The sequence below is a fragment of the Pelophylax lessonae genome (assembly GCF_965119305.1).
Source record: "Pelophylax lessonae genome assembly, chromosome: 6".
Taxonomy (NCBI): Eukaryota; Metazoa; Chordata; class Amphibia; order Anura; family Ranidae; genus Pelophylax; species Pelophylax lessonae.
Genome location: NC_138773.1, coordinates 60338940 through 60356767, shown reverse-complemented (window position 1 = coordinate 60356767; position 17828 = coordinate 60338940). Strand labels below are relative to the sequence as shown.

Below are 17828 nucleotides of genomic sequence, written 5' to 3'. Positions count from 1 at the left end.
TGTAACCCCTCACTGAATGGTATTCCCTTTGCTAAGGTGCTCTGTGTAATATGTAACCCCTCACTGAATGGTGTTCCCTTTGCTAAGGCGCTCTGTGTAATATGTAACTCCTCACTGAATGGTGTTCCGTTTGCTAAGGCGCTCTGTGTAATATGTAACCCCTCACTGAATGGTGTTCCCTTTGCTAAGGCGCTCTGTGTAATATGTAACTCCTCACTGAATGGTGTTCCGTTTGCTAAGGCGCTCTGTGTAATATGTAACCCCTCACTGAATGGTATTCCCTTTGCTAAGGTGCTCTGTGTAATATGTAACCCCTCACTGAATGGTGTTCTGTTTGCTAAGGCGCTCTGTGTAATATGTAACTCCTCACTGAATGGTGTTCTCTTTGCTAAGGCGTTCTGTGTAATAAACTTTGATATAAAACATTTGTCTAAACATTTTTTTTTTTGTTCTTTGTCGTGCCTTAGGGCTGCCGAACTCCTGCGGCTTCTTTACTTCCTGTTTGCATGGCACTGCAGTGATGGCGTCATGGCATTTTCTCAAGGTGGGTTTCCTGATGGTGACAACAGATGGCCATGCCTGTGTGTTAAAGCAGCCTGTATGACAGGGTGTCACCGCGGGATAATAATTGGGAGGCAGGGAACAGAACGTTGTCACCACATTCCAGAAGTTGCCTGAACACATGGCAGGATCACCAGGTTGTTGGGTCATATGACCCTTGCTGTGAGTGGGGGGGCCTGAGGTAATTTTGGGCATAATCAGGTCACATGACACTCTTTGCAAAGGTGGGGGAGGGTCTGAGATAGGTTTAGGGGGCGTTGGATCAAATGACACTTTTTGCATAGGTGTGTGTGTGTGTGTGGGGGGGGGGGGGGGGGTCCTGAGGTAAGTTTATGGATTTTCGAGTCACATGACACCTAAGGGGGGTAAGGAGGCCTGAGGTAGGTGAGGGGATAGTCAGGTCACATGACAATAGCTAAGGGTGGGGGGCCTGAGGTATGTTTGGGGATAATCAGGTCACATGACACTTTTTGCAGAGGGGGGGGGGGCTGAGGTAAGTTTGGGGATAGTTGGGTCACATGACAGTTAGGGGTGGGGGCACCTGAGGTAGGTGAGGGTATAGTCACACATGACCCTTGTTGAGGGTGGGGGGGCTGAGGTAGGTGAGGGAATAATCGGGTAACATGACACTTTTTGTAGAGGTGGGGGGACCTGAGGTAAGTTTGGGGATAGTTGCGGCACATGACACTAAGGGGTGGGGGGGGGAGCCTGAGGTAGGTGAGGAGATAGTTGGGTCACATGACCCTTGCTGAGGGTGGGGGGCGGGATATTCAGGGTATATGCCACTTGCTGAGGGGAGGGGTCTAAGGCAGGCTGGGGGATAGTCAGGTCACATGACTCTGGCTGCAGAGGCGGGAAATCCCAGGAAGGAAACATCCTGAGGAGATTCCTGTCACAGTGGGAGGGGCGGAGCCAGGAGACATTTCCTGTCAGGCAGACATTGAGGTGGAAGAGGTGAAGTATCTGTACAGGGGACACGCTCAGTGATCAGGGACACAGCTGGGTTTGTGCTCTGACCCATGAGGTGTATCAGTGGCTGGGGGAGTATGCTGGGCCTTGTGGTTCCTGCTCAGGGAAAGGGCCCTGGCTATGAAGTGACAGTCAGGCTATGGCTGGATGATGTCACACAGTGTATACATGGACTGTACATCCCGGGGATTCATATATTATAATATTATACCATTTATTTCTCTCCTCTGGCTTTATAATGGAACCAGCTGTGTCTGCGGGGATTTCTTCATGTCAGACCGGTTTTGCATTCCCATACAAGTCTGAAAAATGTGAAATCTGCTTGAAGCAGCAGGTCAGACGGAGGTCAGACAGAGGTCAGCAGCTGCAGGTCAGACGGAGGTCAGACGGAGGTCAAATGTAGCCGCCTAAAAACTCTGAATGATCTCAGAAGCGTCCTAAGCGGATATCATCAATGCTTACCCCAATGCCAGCCATAGACGTACAAATTTTCATTCGCTTTACGAACATTCGTTGAATTCTCTAATCATTAGCAGGGTCAAATTGGCGTTCCTATTCAACTGCAGTAACGGGAAAGTTTGAAGGCGCTGGATGGAAAACATTCCTCGATCGAATGAATTTTCAGGCAGTGTTTGTGGTTTTCCTTCAGAATTTACATTTATTTTACAACTGAATGGTAAAAGCAAGTGAAATGTGTGGATGACATTCATTATAGGAATATCTCCTCGTGTATAGCCAGCGTTTGGCTGCTTTCACACTCCAGCCGGGCGTCTTTGGTTGTTTTGTAAGCCTATTTTTTTTAAGCTTTTGAGGCATATTTGAGCGTTTCTGTGTTCCAAGCCCGAGCATTTTTTTTTTAATTATATTTAGCCAATGAAAAACAAGTTAGGTTCTTTTCACACGAACTATCCAATCAGATCCGCCTGTCAGTTTTTTAGGCCAATCTGATCGGATCCTCCATGCATCTCTATGGGGCAGCGGATGTCAGCGGAGACAGCTGCCATCCGTATCCGATCCTGTCTGTGAAATCCGGACGGATGGAAACCCTATTTTCCATCCGTCCAGGGGATCGGATTGGATGGGATGGATCGGATTAGAGCGGACAGGTGGTCTGTTCTCATCCAATTCCCCCATAGAGAGCAGCGGGAGCTGCGACACCTCCCTCTTCATACACAGAGCAGAGACAGAGCTGTCATCCGTCTGCGGATCGATCCCCGCTGATCAGAGAACGGTCCGCACCGGACAGCGGATCGTGTGAAAGGAGCCTTACTTTTTTTCTTTTACTAGGGAAATAAACCACCAGATATGCGCGTTTTTACACATTTTTCGCATGTTTTCCATGCACTCCTATTAAAGTCTATTGGAACCAAAAACACTTGAAAGTTGCAGAGTAAAAGCAGCTCATGTACCCTCTCAAGCTACAAGCTTCAGTCTCGGTTCACACTGGTGCAGAGCAAATCTGATGCGATTTCACAGTGCGATTCCTGTTCTGACAGGTGCCATTTTAATGCAAATTCTGAGGGGATTGGAATAGCTGGAGATAAAATTTGCACGGGACCCTTTTTTAAACCAGATCAAATTTGCACCGCGTATACACTATATTGTCAAAAGTATTGGGACGCCTGCCTTTACACGCACATGAACTATAATGGCATCCCAGTCTTAGTCCGTAGGGTTCAATAGAGTTGGCCCACCCTTTGCAGCTATATCAGCTTCAACTCTTCTGGGAAGGCTGTCCACAAGGTTTAGGAGTGTGTCTATAGGAATGTTTGACCATTCTTCCAGAAGCACATTTGTGAAGTCAGGTACTGATGTTGGATGAGAAGGCCTGGCTCAAAGTCTCCACTCGAATTCATCCCAAAGGTGTTCTGTCGGGTTGAGGTCAGGACTCTGTGCAGGTCAGTCAAGTTCCTCCACCCCAAACTCGCTCATCCATGTCTTTATGGACCTTGCTTTGTGCACTGGTGCGCAGTCATGTTGGAACAGGAAGGGGCCGTCCCCAAACTCTTCCCATAAAGTTAGGAGCATTAATTTGTCAAAAATGTCTTGGTATGCTGACGCCCTAAGAGTTCTCTTCACTGGAACTAAGGGGCCAAGCCCAACCCCTGAAAAACAACCCCCACACCATAATTCCCCCCTCCACCAAATGATTTAGACCAGAGTACAAAGCAAGGTCCATAAAGACATGGATGAGCGAGTTTAAGGTGGAGGAACTTGACTGACCTGCACAGAGTCCTGACCTCAACCAGACAGAACACCTTTGGGAGAAATTAGAGCAGAGAGCCAGGCCTTCTCTCCAAAATCAGTGCCTGAGCTCACAAATGCACTTCTGGAAGAACGGTCAAACATTCCCATAGACACACTCCTAAACCTTGTGGACACCCTTCCCAGAAGAGCTGAAGCTGTTATAGCTGCAAAGGGTGGGCCGACTCAATATTGAACCCTACTGACTAAGACTGGGATGCCATTAAAGTTCATGTGTGTGTAAAGGCAGGCGTCCCAATACTTTTGACAATACAGTGTATGTGAACGGCCTTCATTGGAAATAATGTTTTTTTAGATGACATGCAAATCTATGCTTTTCCGATTACATCTGATAGAATTTGCATTAGGCCCCTATGACACATACGGTCCGTTCAGTTCATCAGTTCAGTCACGTCAAAATGTATCCGTTTTTCATCAGTTTTTTCTTACATTTTTCATCCGTTTTTCATCCGTTTGTCGTCCCTTTTTTTTATCCATTTTTCATCCGTTTTTTTTTACATCCACTACCAATGAAAAAAACTGATCAAAAACTGAATAGGACATTCATCCATTCAAAAAAACGGACATTGATGGAAGCGGATGAAAACGGATGTTAAAGGATGATCATCCGTTGTCATCCATTTTTCCATACAGATGCATTGATATCCGTTTTTCATCTGTCAACGGATGGATGACAAACGGATAAACGGACCTATGTGTGAAAGGGGCCTTAGTGTGAACCGGCACTCAAGGGACACTGCGCTCAGGAGTGAGCAGGCAGAACTGAACTCCGTGGGATTTTGGTTGTTGAGCATTTCGGAACTTCAAGCTACAAAATACTGGAGTGTGAATGGAGCTGAAAGTCCGTCTTCACAGACCACAACTCTAACCAATACTTTTTTCTTTCATTTGAAACAATAGGGAAGTAGTGGATCCTCTTTTGGGTTTTTATTGTTCCCCGTGCCCTCATTAGGGAGATCCTGCATACTTGCCAACTGTCCCGTTTTTGCAGGGACTGTCCCGGCAAATGGGAGCCTGTCCCGGGTAATTTACATTGTCCTGGCAATGTACTTATTTATATTTCCATATTCCATTTTTTGTATGGTCACACCTGAGCACATTTGACACTTTAGAATGGCAAGGAATTGTGATGAGAATTTTAAACTTTAGGCAGAAGCAGTGCAGCTGAATGGGAGAATTATTCCAACTCTGCTACTTTGGCCTTAAGTTTAAAATTCCCTTTTCAATTTCCTGTAATTCTCTCTTTATTGAGTAGACCCTATAATCTGATGATAAGTAGGTGGAGTTTAATTATGTGGAGTGGGTGGAGCTTCAGGGAAGTGGGTGTGGTAAGTAATTGATAGCTGTTCTGCAAAGTGTCCCTGGGCTGGAAATGTTTTTCAAATGTTGGCAATTATGGATCCTGCTGGGACAGAAAGTTCTGAGAATTGTTTTACAGTTTAGACTGCAACAAAACACACTGAAATGGAGAAGGAATAGAAGCGTTGTCAGGTTATTAGTGCTATCAGTGTCCCTACAGGGGGGGTAATTCCTCACTTCTTGTCAGGACAGGAAGTGATGTGAAATCTCTAAAGTGGGGATGCAGATGCAACAAAACACTGGATTGTGGATTCATCTGTGATAAGTGGGCTATACTGCCACCTTCAGTGTAGACAGCAGTATTACCCAATCGTCTCAGAATAACTGAATCCTGTGTCCCTCAGAGCTGACATTTAGGTATGGCAATTTCACATAGTTATAGAGGCCGTCCCTGGGTTACAAACAAGATAGGGTCTGTAGGTTGTTCTTAAGTCAAATTTGTTTGTAAGTTGGAACCGGTACATTTTTTAGGTGTAGCTCCAGCCAAAAGAATCATTTTTAAGTTTTTTGGATAGCATTTTGAAGGGTTAACACCCCTGTACCATTTGTTTTGCTGTCTCTGCCCCTGTTCAGATGATTTCCCCTCACTTTCGGTCTCTGACAGTTGGATTTTGAAAATTTTGGGTTGTTGTGGAAACAAGGATTGGTGATAAAGCTTCAGTAGAGAAACCTTTTTCCCCATAATAACTCTTCCAGGAGTGAATTTCCCTTCCTAGGGGGAGATTTCCTCTCACTTCCTGGTGTCTCTCCATTTGTAAGTAGGAGTCGTTTGTAAGTTGGATGTTTGTAACCCGGGGACCACATGTATTGGTTTAGCCTTTACCAATGTAAGTATATAAATACCATACTTACTGTAAAATCCTTTTCTGGAAGCTCGTTACAGCTGAAGTTTAGGTATTTTTGCAGGTTTTGTTTTCATGTGTTACATTGGTTCAGTTTGGACCGGTGTAAGTATGGATATACCATGTTGTGTATATAAATTCAGGAAACAGAATATCATTGGAATATTAGGTTATAGACCAGGGGGGCAATATATTGCTTACTCCTGGTCCTATTTGGTGGCTTAATTTGAGCGATGGACAATACAGGTCACAGTTCTTTCCAAAGTAATGATAGAAAGTGGCTTGGACCAGGGTCGGGACAAGGGGTGGGCAGGAGGAGCAGCTGCCCTGGGCACTGTGCTATCATATGAGGTTTGGGGTGAGCTAGGAGTTGTGATTTAGGTGGGGGGATCTGTGTTGGAGGAGGGATGGGGGAAGAGGATTTGTACTAGGAGTGGGGATTTGGGAGGGGGGGGGGGGTGCACTAGAAAAGGTAATATGGGGGAGGAGAGTTGTGCTAGGAGGGGACATTTTTTAGGGAGGGTGATTTGTGCTAGTAGGGATGTTTGTGGGCATTTTTTCTAGGAAGAGATATTTGGGGGAGGGGGGGATTTGTGCTAGGATGGGGGGTTGGGGAAGGGAAGTTTGTGCTGGGAGGGGGAATTTGGAGTGGGAGGGAGAGGATTTGTGCTTGGAGGGGGAATTTGAGGGATAGAGGATCTGTGGTAGGAAGCGGGATCTTTTTTAGAGGGGGAGGAACATATGCAGAGAGGATTTGAGCTGGGGGGGGGATTTGTGTTGGGAGGGGGGATTTCAGCAGGAGGATCAATTTGTGACGGGAGGAGGGGGAGTGTGCAGATTAATTGCTTGATTTTCTGTGTGGGGGGGGGGGGGGGGGTTGGTGATACATAATGCTCATACATCTTGGGGGGGGGGGGGGGGTCACATTTTGACATGTACACCCTGGGCTCTAGATGACCTTGTCCCGGAACTGGGTTGGGCTAATAGAGTTACATAGCACACAAGATTTTTCCAACTTTCTGGAAATGGACGCAGCACAGTAAGGTTCATTTACTGAGGCTGGGTTCATTACATGCGATCTGATGTGCAGTGCGAATTCAGCCATTCACTTTGTATGGCTAAATTCGCACTGCACCCGCACAAAAGTCGCACAGGACTCTTTTTTTCAGCCGCATCAGGATCGGATCGCACAGTGGTTCACACTTGTGCGATCCGATCCTGTGCGAACTGTCAGATCGCACTGCGATATGCGATCAAACTGGGGGTGTCGTTAACATTTAATTGACACCCCCTGCGTATCACATATGGCAGTGTGAACTACCAGATGTGCGGATGCGATGCGGGAACAGGCTGCGAATTCGCAGCCTTCCCGCATTGCACAAGTGTGACCCGACACTAACACAAGCTTTACACTCACTACTTTACATTGTAGCAAAGTGTCATTTCTTCAGTGTTGTCACATGAAAAGACATGAAAATAAAATATTTACAGAAATGTGAGGGGTGTACTCACTTTTGTGAGATGCTGTATCTTGAATGTATCCATTTTTTACCCTCTCTATCAGATCGTGTTGGAGGATGGCGTTGCGCACCTTCCGGCAAGCTTTTGTCAACATTTCCGACCTGCACCCTAATCTCGCTCGCCCAGTAAGTATCAGTGACTTTGTTATCGCCCTCCGGTCCAGCCGCGTCCCATCCGCCTCAGCCTGTATCACAAACGACCTCATTGTCACATTGTCACTGCGTTTCCCTGTGGCAATACCAGTGTTTCTGTAACTACAATACTTTGATTGTTGGTGTTCTTTATTTACACGGCAGGGGATGAAAACTGATGCTGAGGGTGCTGTCCAGGGATGTGTCATGGTACCCGGCCCAACACTTACACGCCAGCCAAACCTTTGTTACAGCATATGAGAGACCCTTTTGTATCTGCTTGATTGCACGCTGAATAGATAATTGCTGGGACTCAGCAGAGTAAAAATCATAATGTAGCGAAGGACGTCTGGTATTTTCCACTCTTGATGGCAACATTTGAGCTGTCCTAGCTGTCCCAAGCAATTTGCCTCAACAGTTGTGCGTTACGGCCCCAATAAATCCCCCCTTGGCTTGTTTGATTTTTATTCTGTGACTGGTAAGGTTAAAGGACGTGGAAATAAGCTGAACCCTGCTGTGTATGTCTGCTACAAAATGGCGTATCATAAACAAGACCTCTCGTGGGTGATTCCCCCCGGCATTGTTTAGACATGTTTGTTAACTTGTATTCAATGTTTTGGTGTCAGATTTTATTTCATTGATATGTGAGTTTGTAAAGCTTTTTTTTGTAAACCAGATTTAGCATGGAGCCATGTCACGGGCATAACACTGATAAGCACGTTTCTGGAAAGGAACTTTAGATCACCAGCTATAATACATGTAACTAAGGCTGGATACACACTATACAACTTTTTTTGTCAGATTTCCTTTAGATTTACCTTTTCTATGTAGTGCAAGGGCCTGCCCGATTGCATACAAATTGAAAGTGTTTAGGTTTGACCTCATATTACATGGTTTTGGTAAGTCTGAAGGAAAAAATCTTAAGAAAATTGTATAGTGTGTATGGCCCATTAGGCTTAAGGTGCATACACATTATACAATTTTTGTTGTTCAATTTCCAATAGATTTACCTTTAACTATGTAGTGCCAGGACCTGCCTGATTGCATACAATTTGAAAGCATTTAGGTTTGACCTCAGAGTATATTGTTTTGGTAAATCTAAACAAAAAGTTGCACAAGCAAATTGTATTAAAATCGTATAGTGCAGCTTTAAAGTGGTTGCAAACCTCAAACATAAAATATGAACAAAGCATATCCCTCTATAGCAGTTTGTCTGCTGCCTCGTTCCTCTGCTATCAGCAAAAATCCCTTCTGACAAGTTTTCCTGACACCAAGAGACAAATGGTGACAAGGGGAACCTACAGCCTCAGCTCTGTTCCTGGGTGCTGTGTGAAGGGGGGTGTGTCCCCTCCCTCCAATCAGCTCTTAGACCTCTCCTCACTGAGCTCTGCAGAGTGTGACTTCAGCCCCCTGTCACTTTTTTTCTGAACTCTCAGACAAGCTTCATAATTCAGCACTTTGAACAGTTGTAGAGAAGAGAAGACTACAGATAAACAGGTACAACGTATGCAGAAGGATTTGTTTAATCTCTGTGTATCCCCTGAGTCCAATCACTTCACTGGTTATAAGGCTTTACAACCACTTTGACAATATTTACACTTTTTACATGTTGTGCATGTTGCATAACATTAGGAAAACCTATCTAACCACTTCAGCTCCGGAAGGTTTTACCCCCTTAATGACCAGGCCATTTTTTGCGACTCAGCACTGCGTTACTTTAATGAAAAATTGCGCAGGCGGGTCTTCTGTCAGTTTATCTAAGGATCGCGGGATTAAGGCGGCGATCGCCGGCACTCCTCCCACGGCCCGCCTCCTGCTGTGTCTGTGCGCCGCCAAAATCTCGTGCATGAAATCACATAGTACTACGTGAATTTGCGCAGCCGATCCGCCCTGCCACAGTAATACTACAGTGGGCGGTTGGCAAGAGGTTAAAGTGGTTGTAAATCCTCACATATACCCAGTAAAGGGACTATCCTCAGGTGATACACATTGATGAAACAAATCCTCCTACATAAATTGTACCTGTTTATCTACAGTCTTCCCTTCTCTACATCCGTTTAAAGTCCAGAATTTATACAGTGTGTCTGAGCTGTCAGAAAAAGGGGGTGGAAAGCTGAAGTTACACCCCTCAGATCTCAGTGAGGAGATCTCTAAAAGCTGATTGGAGGGGAGGGAAGGGACACCCCCCCCCCCACACACACACACACACTTCACACAGCACCCTGGAACAGAGCTGAGGCTGTCAATCAGCTGGAGATCCCTCCCCTGTCACAGTTTTTCTCTTAGTGGTTGGTTTACTAAAATGGGAGAGTGCCGAATCTCGTGTCTTCTAACTTCAGGCTGTTCAACTTAGCTTGGACAATAAAACCTGGAAGCCGATTGGTTTCTATGCAGAGCTGCACAGTGGCGGAGCTAGACTTTTAAAACAGGGGTGGCAAAGGGATGGCAAGGTATTATTTTGGGGGGTCAATATACAAAGTGTTCAATTACACTAAAAATAAGTTATTTTCCACAAAGGGGGATCTATGGGGACCCTGCTCTAAGGGGGATCTATGGCATAGATCCCCTTTAGAGCAGGATCCCCATATATCCCCCTTTAGAGCAGGCCAGGGCAGGTCCCCCATAGATCCTCCTTTACAGTAGGCCAGGGTGAGGTGAGGTCCCCCATATAGATCCCCCCTTACAGCAGGCCAGGGTGAGGTGAGGTCCCGTCCCCCATATAGATCCCCCCCTTACAGCAGGCCAGGGTGAGGTGAGGTCCCCCATATAGATCCCCCCCTGTAGACCAGGGTGAGGTGAGGTCCTGTCCCCCATATAGACCTCCCCCTTACAGTAGGCCAGGGTAAGGTGAGGTCCCGTCCCCCATATAGATCCCTATAGATCCCCCTTACAGCATACCAGGGTGAGGTGAGGTCCCGTCCCCCATATAGATCCCCCCTTACAGCAGGCCAGGGTGAGGTGAGGTCCCCCATATAGATCCCCCCCTCACAGTAGACCAGGGTGAGGTGAGGTCCCGTCCCCCATATAGATCCCCCCTTACAGCAGGCCAGGGTGAGGTGAGGTCCCCCATATAGATCCCCCCCTTACAGTAGACCAGGGTGAGGTGAGGTCCCGTCCCCCATATTGATACCCCCTTACAGCAGGCCAGGGTGAGGTGAGGTCCCCCATATAGATCCCTATAGATCCCCCTTACAGCATACCAGGGTGAGGTGAGGTCCTGTCCCCCATATAGATCCCCCTTACAGCAGGCCAGGGTGAGGTGAGGTTCCCCATATAGATCCCCCCCTTACAGTAGACCAGGGTGAGGTGAGGTCCCGTCCCCCATATAGATCCCCCTTACAGCAGGCCAGGGTGAGGTGAGGTCCCCCATATAGATCCCCCCTTACAGTCAGCAGGCTAGGCATTGGGCAAGGGCAGGTTCCCCATAAGAAAGATCCCCTTTCCTTTACAGACTTCTCACTACTCAGTCAGTCACTAGTACAGTCAGACAGTACTACAGTAGTAGTCTCTTACCCACCTTTTTTTCACCTGTCCCGACTCCCCAGGCGAGGTTTTTCCTGCAGCACCACAGACAGACACAAGCTCTCTGGCCTCTCCCCCGCCGCCTTCTTTGCTGAGCCTGAACAATTGATGGCGATTGGCGATGCTGCTGATGCTGAGTCCTGACTGGACTCCTGTCGTCCGACTCCTCCTCCGCTCCTTGCCGTGCCGGCTTCTTCGATTGCTCACTGCCTGGTTCTCTCCCGCGGTGCGCTGGGCGGCCGCTGCAGAGGCTAGTCCCTCCCCCAGACAGTCCTTCTCAGTCTCCCCACCAGTCTACTGTGGGCGGCGTAGCAGGATTGGGTTTGGGAGCTGAGCGGCCAGGGGCAGAGAGCTGCAGACACAGCGGCGGCGGCCATGGCAGAAGCACTGCACGAGGGTGATTCAGCGGGGTGGCAACAGGGGTGGCAAGGACTTCGTCTGGAGTGGCAATTGCCACCCCAGCTAGCCCTCTGGCTCCGCCACTGGAGCTGCACCAGATTTTGCACTCTCCAGTTTTAGTAAATCAAACCCACAGTGCTCTGGATTGAGACAAGAACACTATAGGTGGATATGCTTTGTTCATATTTCATGTTTGAGATATACAAACACTTTAATGCTTTGTGTGAAGTGTAAACTCATTGTGTAAAGTATTACGTGAGGTATTATCAACCGAAGAATCTTTGGTGGACTTTGAGTATTTATTGCATTATGCACCAGCACTGGAAGAGCACCTTATTGCAGATCATGGGATCTCAATGGGCCCTATTATCTGTTTTTTTTTAACGCCATTGTAGAGCACAGACCAGATTGGTCTGGCAGGTTGATCCTGGGTTCTATTCTCTGATAGGCACACAGCAGCCAGGCACATTACATTTCCCAATCACTCGACTCAGAGAACAGGCTGTGTGTGTCTTTTTTTGTGTCTTTTTATTTTTGGGTTGAACTTTGATAGGGTGAGCCTAGGGATACTCCAGTAACAATAAACTGGACAATGAGGACTCTAAGTCTGCACTAAAACTTCAGGGTCAAAGCACCCCCTTTGAAGTGTAAGACTGAAAAGTACCAAACAGGAATCCCTCTACAGCACATGTGTCAAACACAAAGCCCGTGGGCCGAATCTGGCCCTCCAGGCCATTTCATGTGGCCCTCTCACCTCTCCTACAGCTGCAGGAGAGCTCCAGCCCTCCTTCAGAGCCTATACTTTCTGCTTTCCAGCAATGCCTCCAGCTTCTTCCCAGTAGCATCACAAGGTAAGGGGGTGCACTGTGATGGAAGGGAGGGTGGAGGACTCAACTTCTGATGGTGGGGAGGCTCTTGACGTCTTATGTAAGGGTAAAGGATGCTCTGGACATCTAGTCTTACAGTTACAACCGGCCCTTTTGAGTGTAATCATAATGCTGATGCGGCCCGCGATTAAATTGAGTTTGACACCCCTGCTCTACAGGAAAGAAGTCCTGAATGTACAAAGCAGTAGCTGGTGATCTCCCAGGAAAGCTAAGGAAAGTCTTTAGATCCAGAAGGCCAGTACTCACTCTTTCCTGATCTCCATGCAGCATTGTGCAAGGTCAGTCAACTTCTGTACTCCAGCAGCCTCTGTCCAGGATCTTTAAAAGGCTTTCTTAGAATGCTCCAGAAGGATAGAACAGAGGCCCCTTTGGGATAGCTGGGATCCCACAAAAAGTGCTTGCAGTTCCAGGTGAATTTCCCAGGGATGCCACAGCCCCAGGCTGGGTCTCACTCCCCCAGGAACAAGGGGCCTCTGCTCTGGACTCTAGCCCATTTATAACCCCCTGCTGGTCACTTGATATATTGACCAAGGAGTGGCTGGGGAGATGCAGACTGAGGTCATATCGTCCCACCCACTATGTCCCAGGGTTCTCTAGGAGACAGAGGGAAGTAATTGAGCCCCTACCTATAGAGCCCAGAGCAGTCCTAACTAATCAAATAGTACTCTCCCTGGTTGCAGGGAGGTCAGAAACAAAATTTACCAAGACAGTAGGTCTGTGGGGGCGCTACACTATTCACTGCATTAAAATACATGTTTTAACCACTTGCTGACCGGCCCACACAGATTTATTGCGGCAGGATGGCTCGGCTGCGCATAATCACGTAGATCTACCTGATTATGTGAATGCGGTCTCTGCATGATTAGACACAGCGGAAGCCAGACTGCAGGAGGAGCAGGCGGCTCTTCTGTCAGACAGGCACAATGAGATTGTGTGTCTCAGCTAAGCTAAAACACTGATCTCTGTGTGCCTGTCACAGAGCCCTTCTCCCCTCACAGTTAGTAAGCACAATTAGGCTCACACTTAACCCCTTGATCACCCCTAGTATTAACCCCTTCCCTGTCAGTGTCATTTATACAGTAACAGTGCATAGTATTTAGCACCGATCACTGTATTGGTGTCACTGGTTCCCAAAAAGTGTCACTTAGGGGTTGATTTACTAAAACTGGTGCACTCAGAATCTGGTGCAACTGTGTATGGTAACCAATTAGCTTCTCACTTCAGCTTTTTCAATTAAGCTTTGACAATAAAGCCGATTTTTCACTATTCAGTTTTAGTAAATCAACCCCATAGTGTCAGATTTGTCCATCACAATGGCGCAGTCCCGCTAAAAATCGCTGATCGCCGCCATTACTAATAAAAACAACCAAAAAAATAAAAAGTCTAAAATTCTATCCCATAGTTTGTAAACGCTATAACTTTAAACCAAATAAAATACGCTTTTTGGGATTTTTTTTACCAAAAATATGTAGCAGAATACAAATTGGCCTAAACTTATAAAAAAAATTTGATTTTTTAAATTTTTGCAATGTTTTATAGCAGAAAGTAAAAAAATATGGTGTTTTTTTTAGAATTGTTGCTTTTTTTGGTTTATAGCGCAAAAAATAAAAATCACACAGGTGATCAATAACCAATAGAAAGAAAGCTCTATTTGTGGGAAAAAAGGACATCAATTGTATTTGGGTACAGCATCGCACGACCGCGCAATTGTTAGTTAAAGTAACGAAGTGCCCAATCGCAAAATATGGCCTGGTCATTAAGGGGGTAAAACCTTCCGGAGCTGAAGCGGTTAAGGTGCGCTGCTGTAAACCAGACCTTCCATAGGTGACGTCACCGTGCCTCCTGACAGACCTGGAAGCTCTAAATTCTTTGATAATGTGCTCCAGCCCATTGCAAGAATGCATTTTCATTGTATTTCAAGCTCCCAGATCTGCTGCGAGACACGGTGATATCACCTGGGCCTCCCAGAAGCTTGCAGGTCTGGGTTGAATTAGGTATTTTTTGGGGTGAACGGTTTGCATACAAAGGGCTCTTCAAAGTAGAGATCAACCGATTATCGGCAAAGCACTTTCCCCGATAGGTGCCGATATTTTGGGAAAGTGCTTGTACCTGCAGCTAGAGGCATCACCCGATACCAACGTCCATAGCCGACAGTCGGCTGTCTTGTAATGACAACCGATGCGGCTGAGAAGTACAAGGAGCGGGAGGGGACGTCCCCCCTCTCCCGCCGCCTTCCGTGGTTTGACCGGGTCTCCCGTCCCGTTGGGAGTCCCGGGCAACCATCCTGCACGGCCGCCGAAGAGAAGACCCGATCAAAGTCGCATTTGGCTCTGATTGGATCTCCGTGTAAAAACCTGGAAGTGATGTCATGACATCACTTCCGGGTACCGGCACCAAATTAAAAAAAATGACAACATTCAAAACAGCCAAACTTGGCGTTTTGAATGCTTTTACGTGCAAAGGAGGGGTTTGGGGTCTTTTAAACCCCCAGATCCCTCCAGAAGAGTACCTGTAAAAAAAAAATTTAATTTACAAAAATATCGGCCGATACCGATATGCGATGACCAAAATATCGGTATCGGCAATAAAAAAACTATATCGATCGATCACTACTTTAAAGCCATTTGTGTTAGGAAGGTGCAAGGTAACAAAAATTTAAATTGTATCTGGACTTCTTAGCAGTAAAGATCAATTTTCATTACATTACGCTAGAAGCCATGGAGGCCTTGGAGATCCTCTGGGGTGTAGAAGCCACTTGCCCAGGAACCAGATCATTTACACCAAAATAAATACCTTAAAGTGTTACTAAACCCAGGAGCCTGCAATCACTATATCTGCTCTCCCACAGTACACAGAACATGGAAATGCAATTATTTTAGTAAATATAAACTGCTAAATACCTTTTCTCATCAGCAGTATATAGCAGTTTTGTGTCTTCTAACAGTGCCTGATTAAAGCTTATAGAAGGAGTTTTTATACTGCACTGAGCTGTCCTATCAGGATGCAGGACCCCCGACCCTTTGTCTGGACAGTGCTGATTGGCCCTGTTCTGATCACATGCACTCTCCCAAGAAAAAAAGTAAACATCTCTAGCAATACACACCAAACTGAGCATGTGCAGCGTGACTCCAAAGGCTCTGTCTTATCCAGACCTGTTCTGGAGTCAGTGGAAGAAGAGGAGGATCTGTGCATACAGGATCAAACAGCCTTTTTACACAATGCAGAGGATTAACCCCTTAGGTTCCACAGTGAGTGTAACAAGCATGCTTTACTGCATATCTAAAATTATTTTTACTAATGTGGGTTTAGTAACAATTTAAGAGAACAACACAAGCAGGATAACCCTATGGGTCCAGTGCTAGCTTTCCACTTTCCTGAACTGAGGGGGGTGCAAGGGGCTGGCACAAAAGTGGTCCTTCTGTCTGCCATGGAAGGTCCACTTTAAGGCGGCCCATTCATTATGAACAAACTGGCAGTGCACTTTAACACACAAGGGAATCAGACTTCTTTTTTTCTTTTTCTTAATGCAATGTACAGCACATGAATTGTGGTGCACTACAGTGCTGGTGCATTATTTGTGACTTTAGCAGTGCTTTGGGGTCACTGGGACAGAAAGTGAGGGAAATCCCCCCAACAAGTACAGAGGCAGCAATGAAAACTTGACAGCAGGTCTGGCTCTTACTCACTCTATAGGGAAACCCTTTGGCTAAAGTTACTCCTTAACAGCCCCAGTTCACCCTGCCTATTATAATAATCCTATATTCCCTTGGTAAATAGGTGAGACATACAAATGACATGCAAGATCCACCCTGCTGTGAATTAGTTTAGTTATTTCTCTCTTAGCTGTATTACATGCAGTCATATATCATCAAATCAACTTTTAACAACTGTGAAAGAACTTCAAATCTATGTAAAACGCCGGCGCTTCTCCTAATGAAACATAATAATATAATGGCACTAAATACATTCTTAGCAATGCTGCGGCTTTTAACAGGGGAATTTTTATGTTATGGAATAATTCGGCATGTCATGTGAAAACTTTTCATGCAAGTACAAATTACAAGACGGTTACAGGAAATCCAGACACTAAAGGAAGCCATCACCAACGAGGCTTAGTCAGCTTGTCCAATTTAATGATTAAGCAAAATGAGAAGAAAAAAGAGGGTCAGTCTAGTATTACATTCGGCTAACGTCCACTTTTGTGCATTGCAGTATATAATGGTTTCCATAAAATCCTAACAGCGCATTGTATGGATTTACTGGGTGCCGAAGAGCAAACCTTGCTGCTTAATTGCCATTCAGAAAGAAAAAAAAAAATGTGTACTCTAACTAGTGGCTTTTAAGACCATGAAATCTAATTTACTAACTACATCTGTGTTTTATTTGTGTACAACATTCCATTTTTTATTTTTCAGAGCATAATGGGCATTGTAATTGGGAAAACAGATGTCAAAGGATTTCCAGACCGAAAAAGTTAAGCCGCCTTTATTATTTCTTGAGCTCTCGGAGACCTGCGTGTCAGTCAGAATTTTCTTTCCCTTGCTTTTTTCTTTATGCCGGAGGAATTAAAGCGGTGCAAATAATTAATTTTAATTCATGCCAACAAATTACTTAATTCTTTGGAGACATTTTTTCATATTTACCTCCCCCGCCTTTGCATTGGAATTATTGTTGACATAAATTGCTGTAGCATTATCCTAATTTGTAAAGAAGGGTTTATATTTGCTAGTGTGAATTGTTGTGATGAAATAGAAAAATATTGTGTGCCCCCCTAGAAGGACAGCTGACAGCTAATACACAAATATGCATTCCAAAACTTAAAGTGGACCTCAACTCAAATGTTAGCTTAACCAGTTCTGGAAGATTTTCCCCCTTAATGACCAGGCCCTATTTTGCGATTCGGCACTGCATTATTTTAACTTAGAATTGCGCGGTCGTGCGACGCTGTACCCAAATAAAATGAACGTCCTTTTTTTCCCACAAATAGAGCTTTCTTTTAGTGGTATTTGATCACCTGTGCGATTTTTATTTTTTTGCGCTATAAACAAACAAAGAGCGACAATTTTGAAAAAAAAAAAAAAACAATATTTTTCACTTTTTGCTATATAACATTCCCAAAAAAAAAAAAATGAAAAAACTAAATTTTTAAACATTTTAGGCCAATTTGTTTTCTGCTACATATTTTTGGTAAAAAAAATCACAATAAGGGTATCATGGTTGGTTTGCGCGTTTTACTAACTACGGGAAAGATTTATGTAATTTTTATTGGTTTTTTTATTAGTAATGCCGGCGATCTGCGATTTTTTGCGGGACTGCGACATTGCGGCGGACAGATCGGACCCCTAACTGACATTTTTGACACTTTTGGGGGT

General features: G+C 45.5%; 1 protein-coding gene across 1 annotated transcript in view; it reads left to right on the top strand.

Moving 5' to 3' along the window:
- MEIOB (meiosis specific with OB-fold) overlaps window positions 1-17828 on the top strand; it is a gene marked incomplete at its 3' end in the record, with an annotated part of 290335 nt that overhangs the window by 234416 nt on the left and 38091 nt on the right. The window contains exons 2-3 of the mRNA XM_082261838.1: window positions 7561-7642; window positions 16872-16929. Coding sequence (XP_082117964.1) covers window positions 7561-7642; window positions 16872-16929 — 140 coding nt within the window. The remainder of the gene's footprint in view (window positions 1-7560; window positions 7643-16871; window positions 16930-17828) is intronic.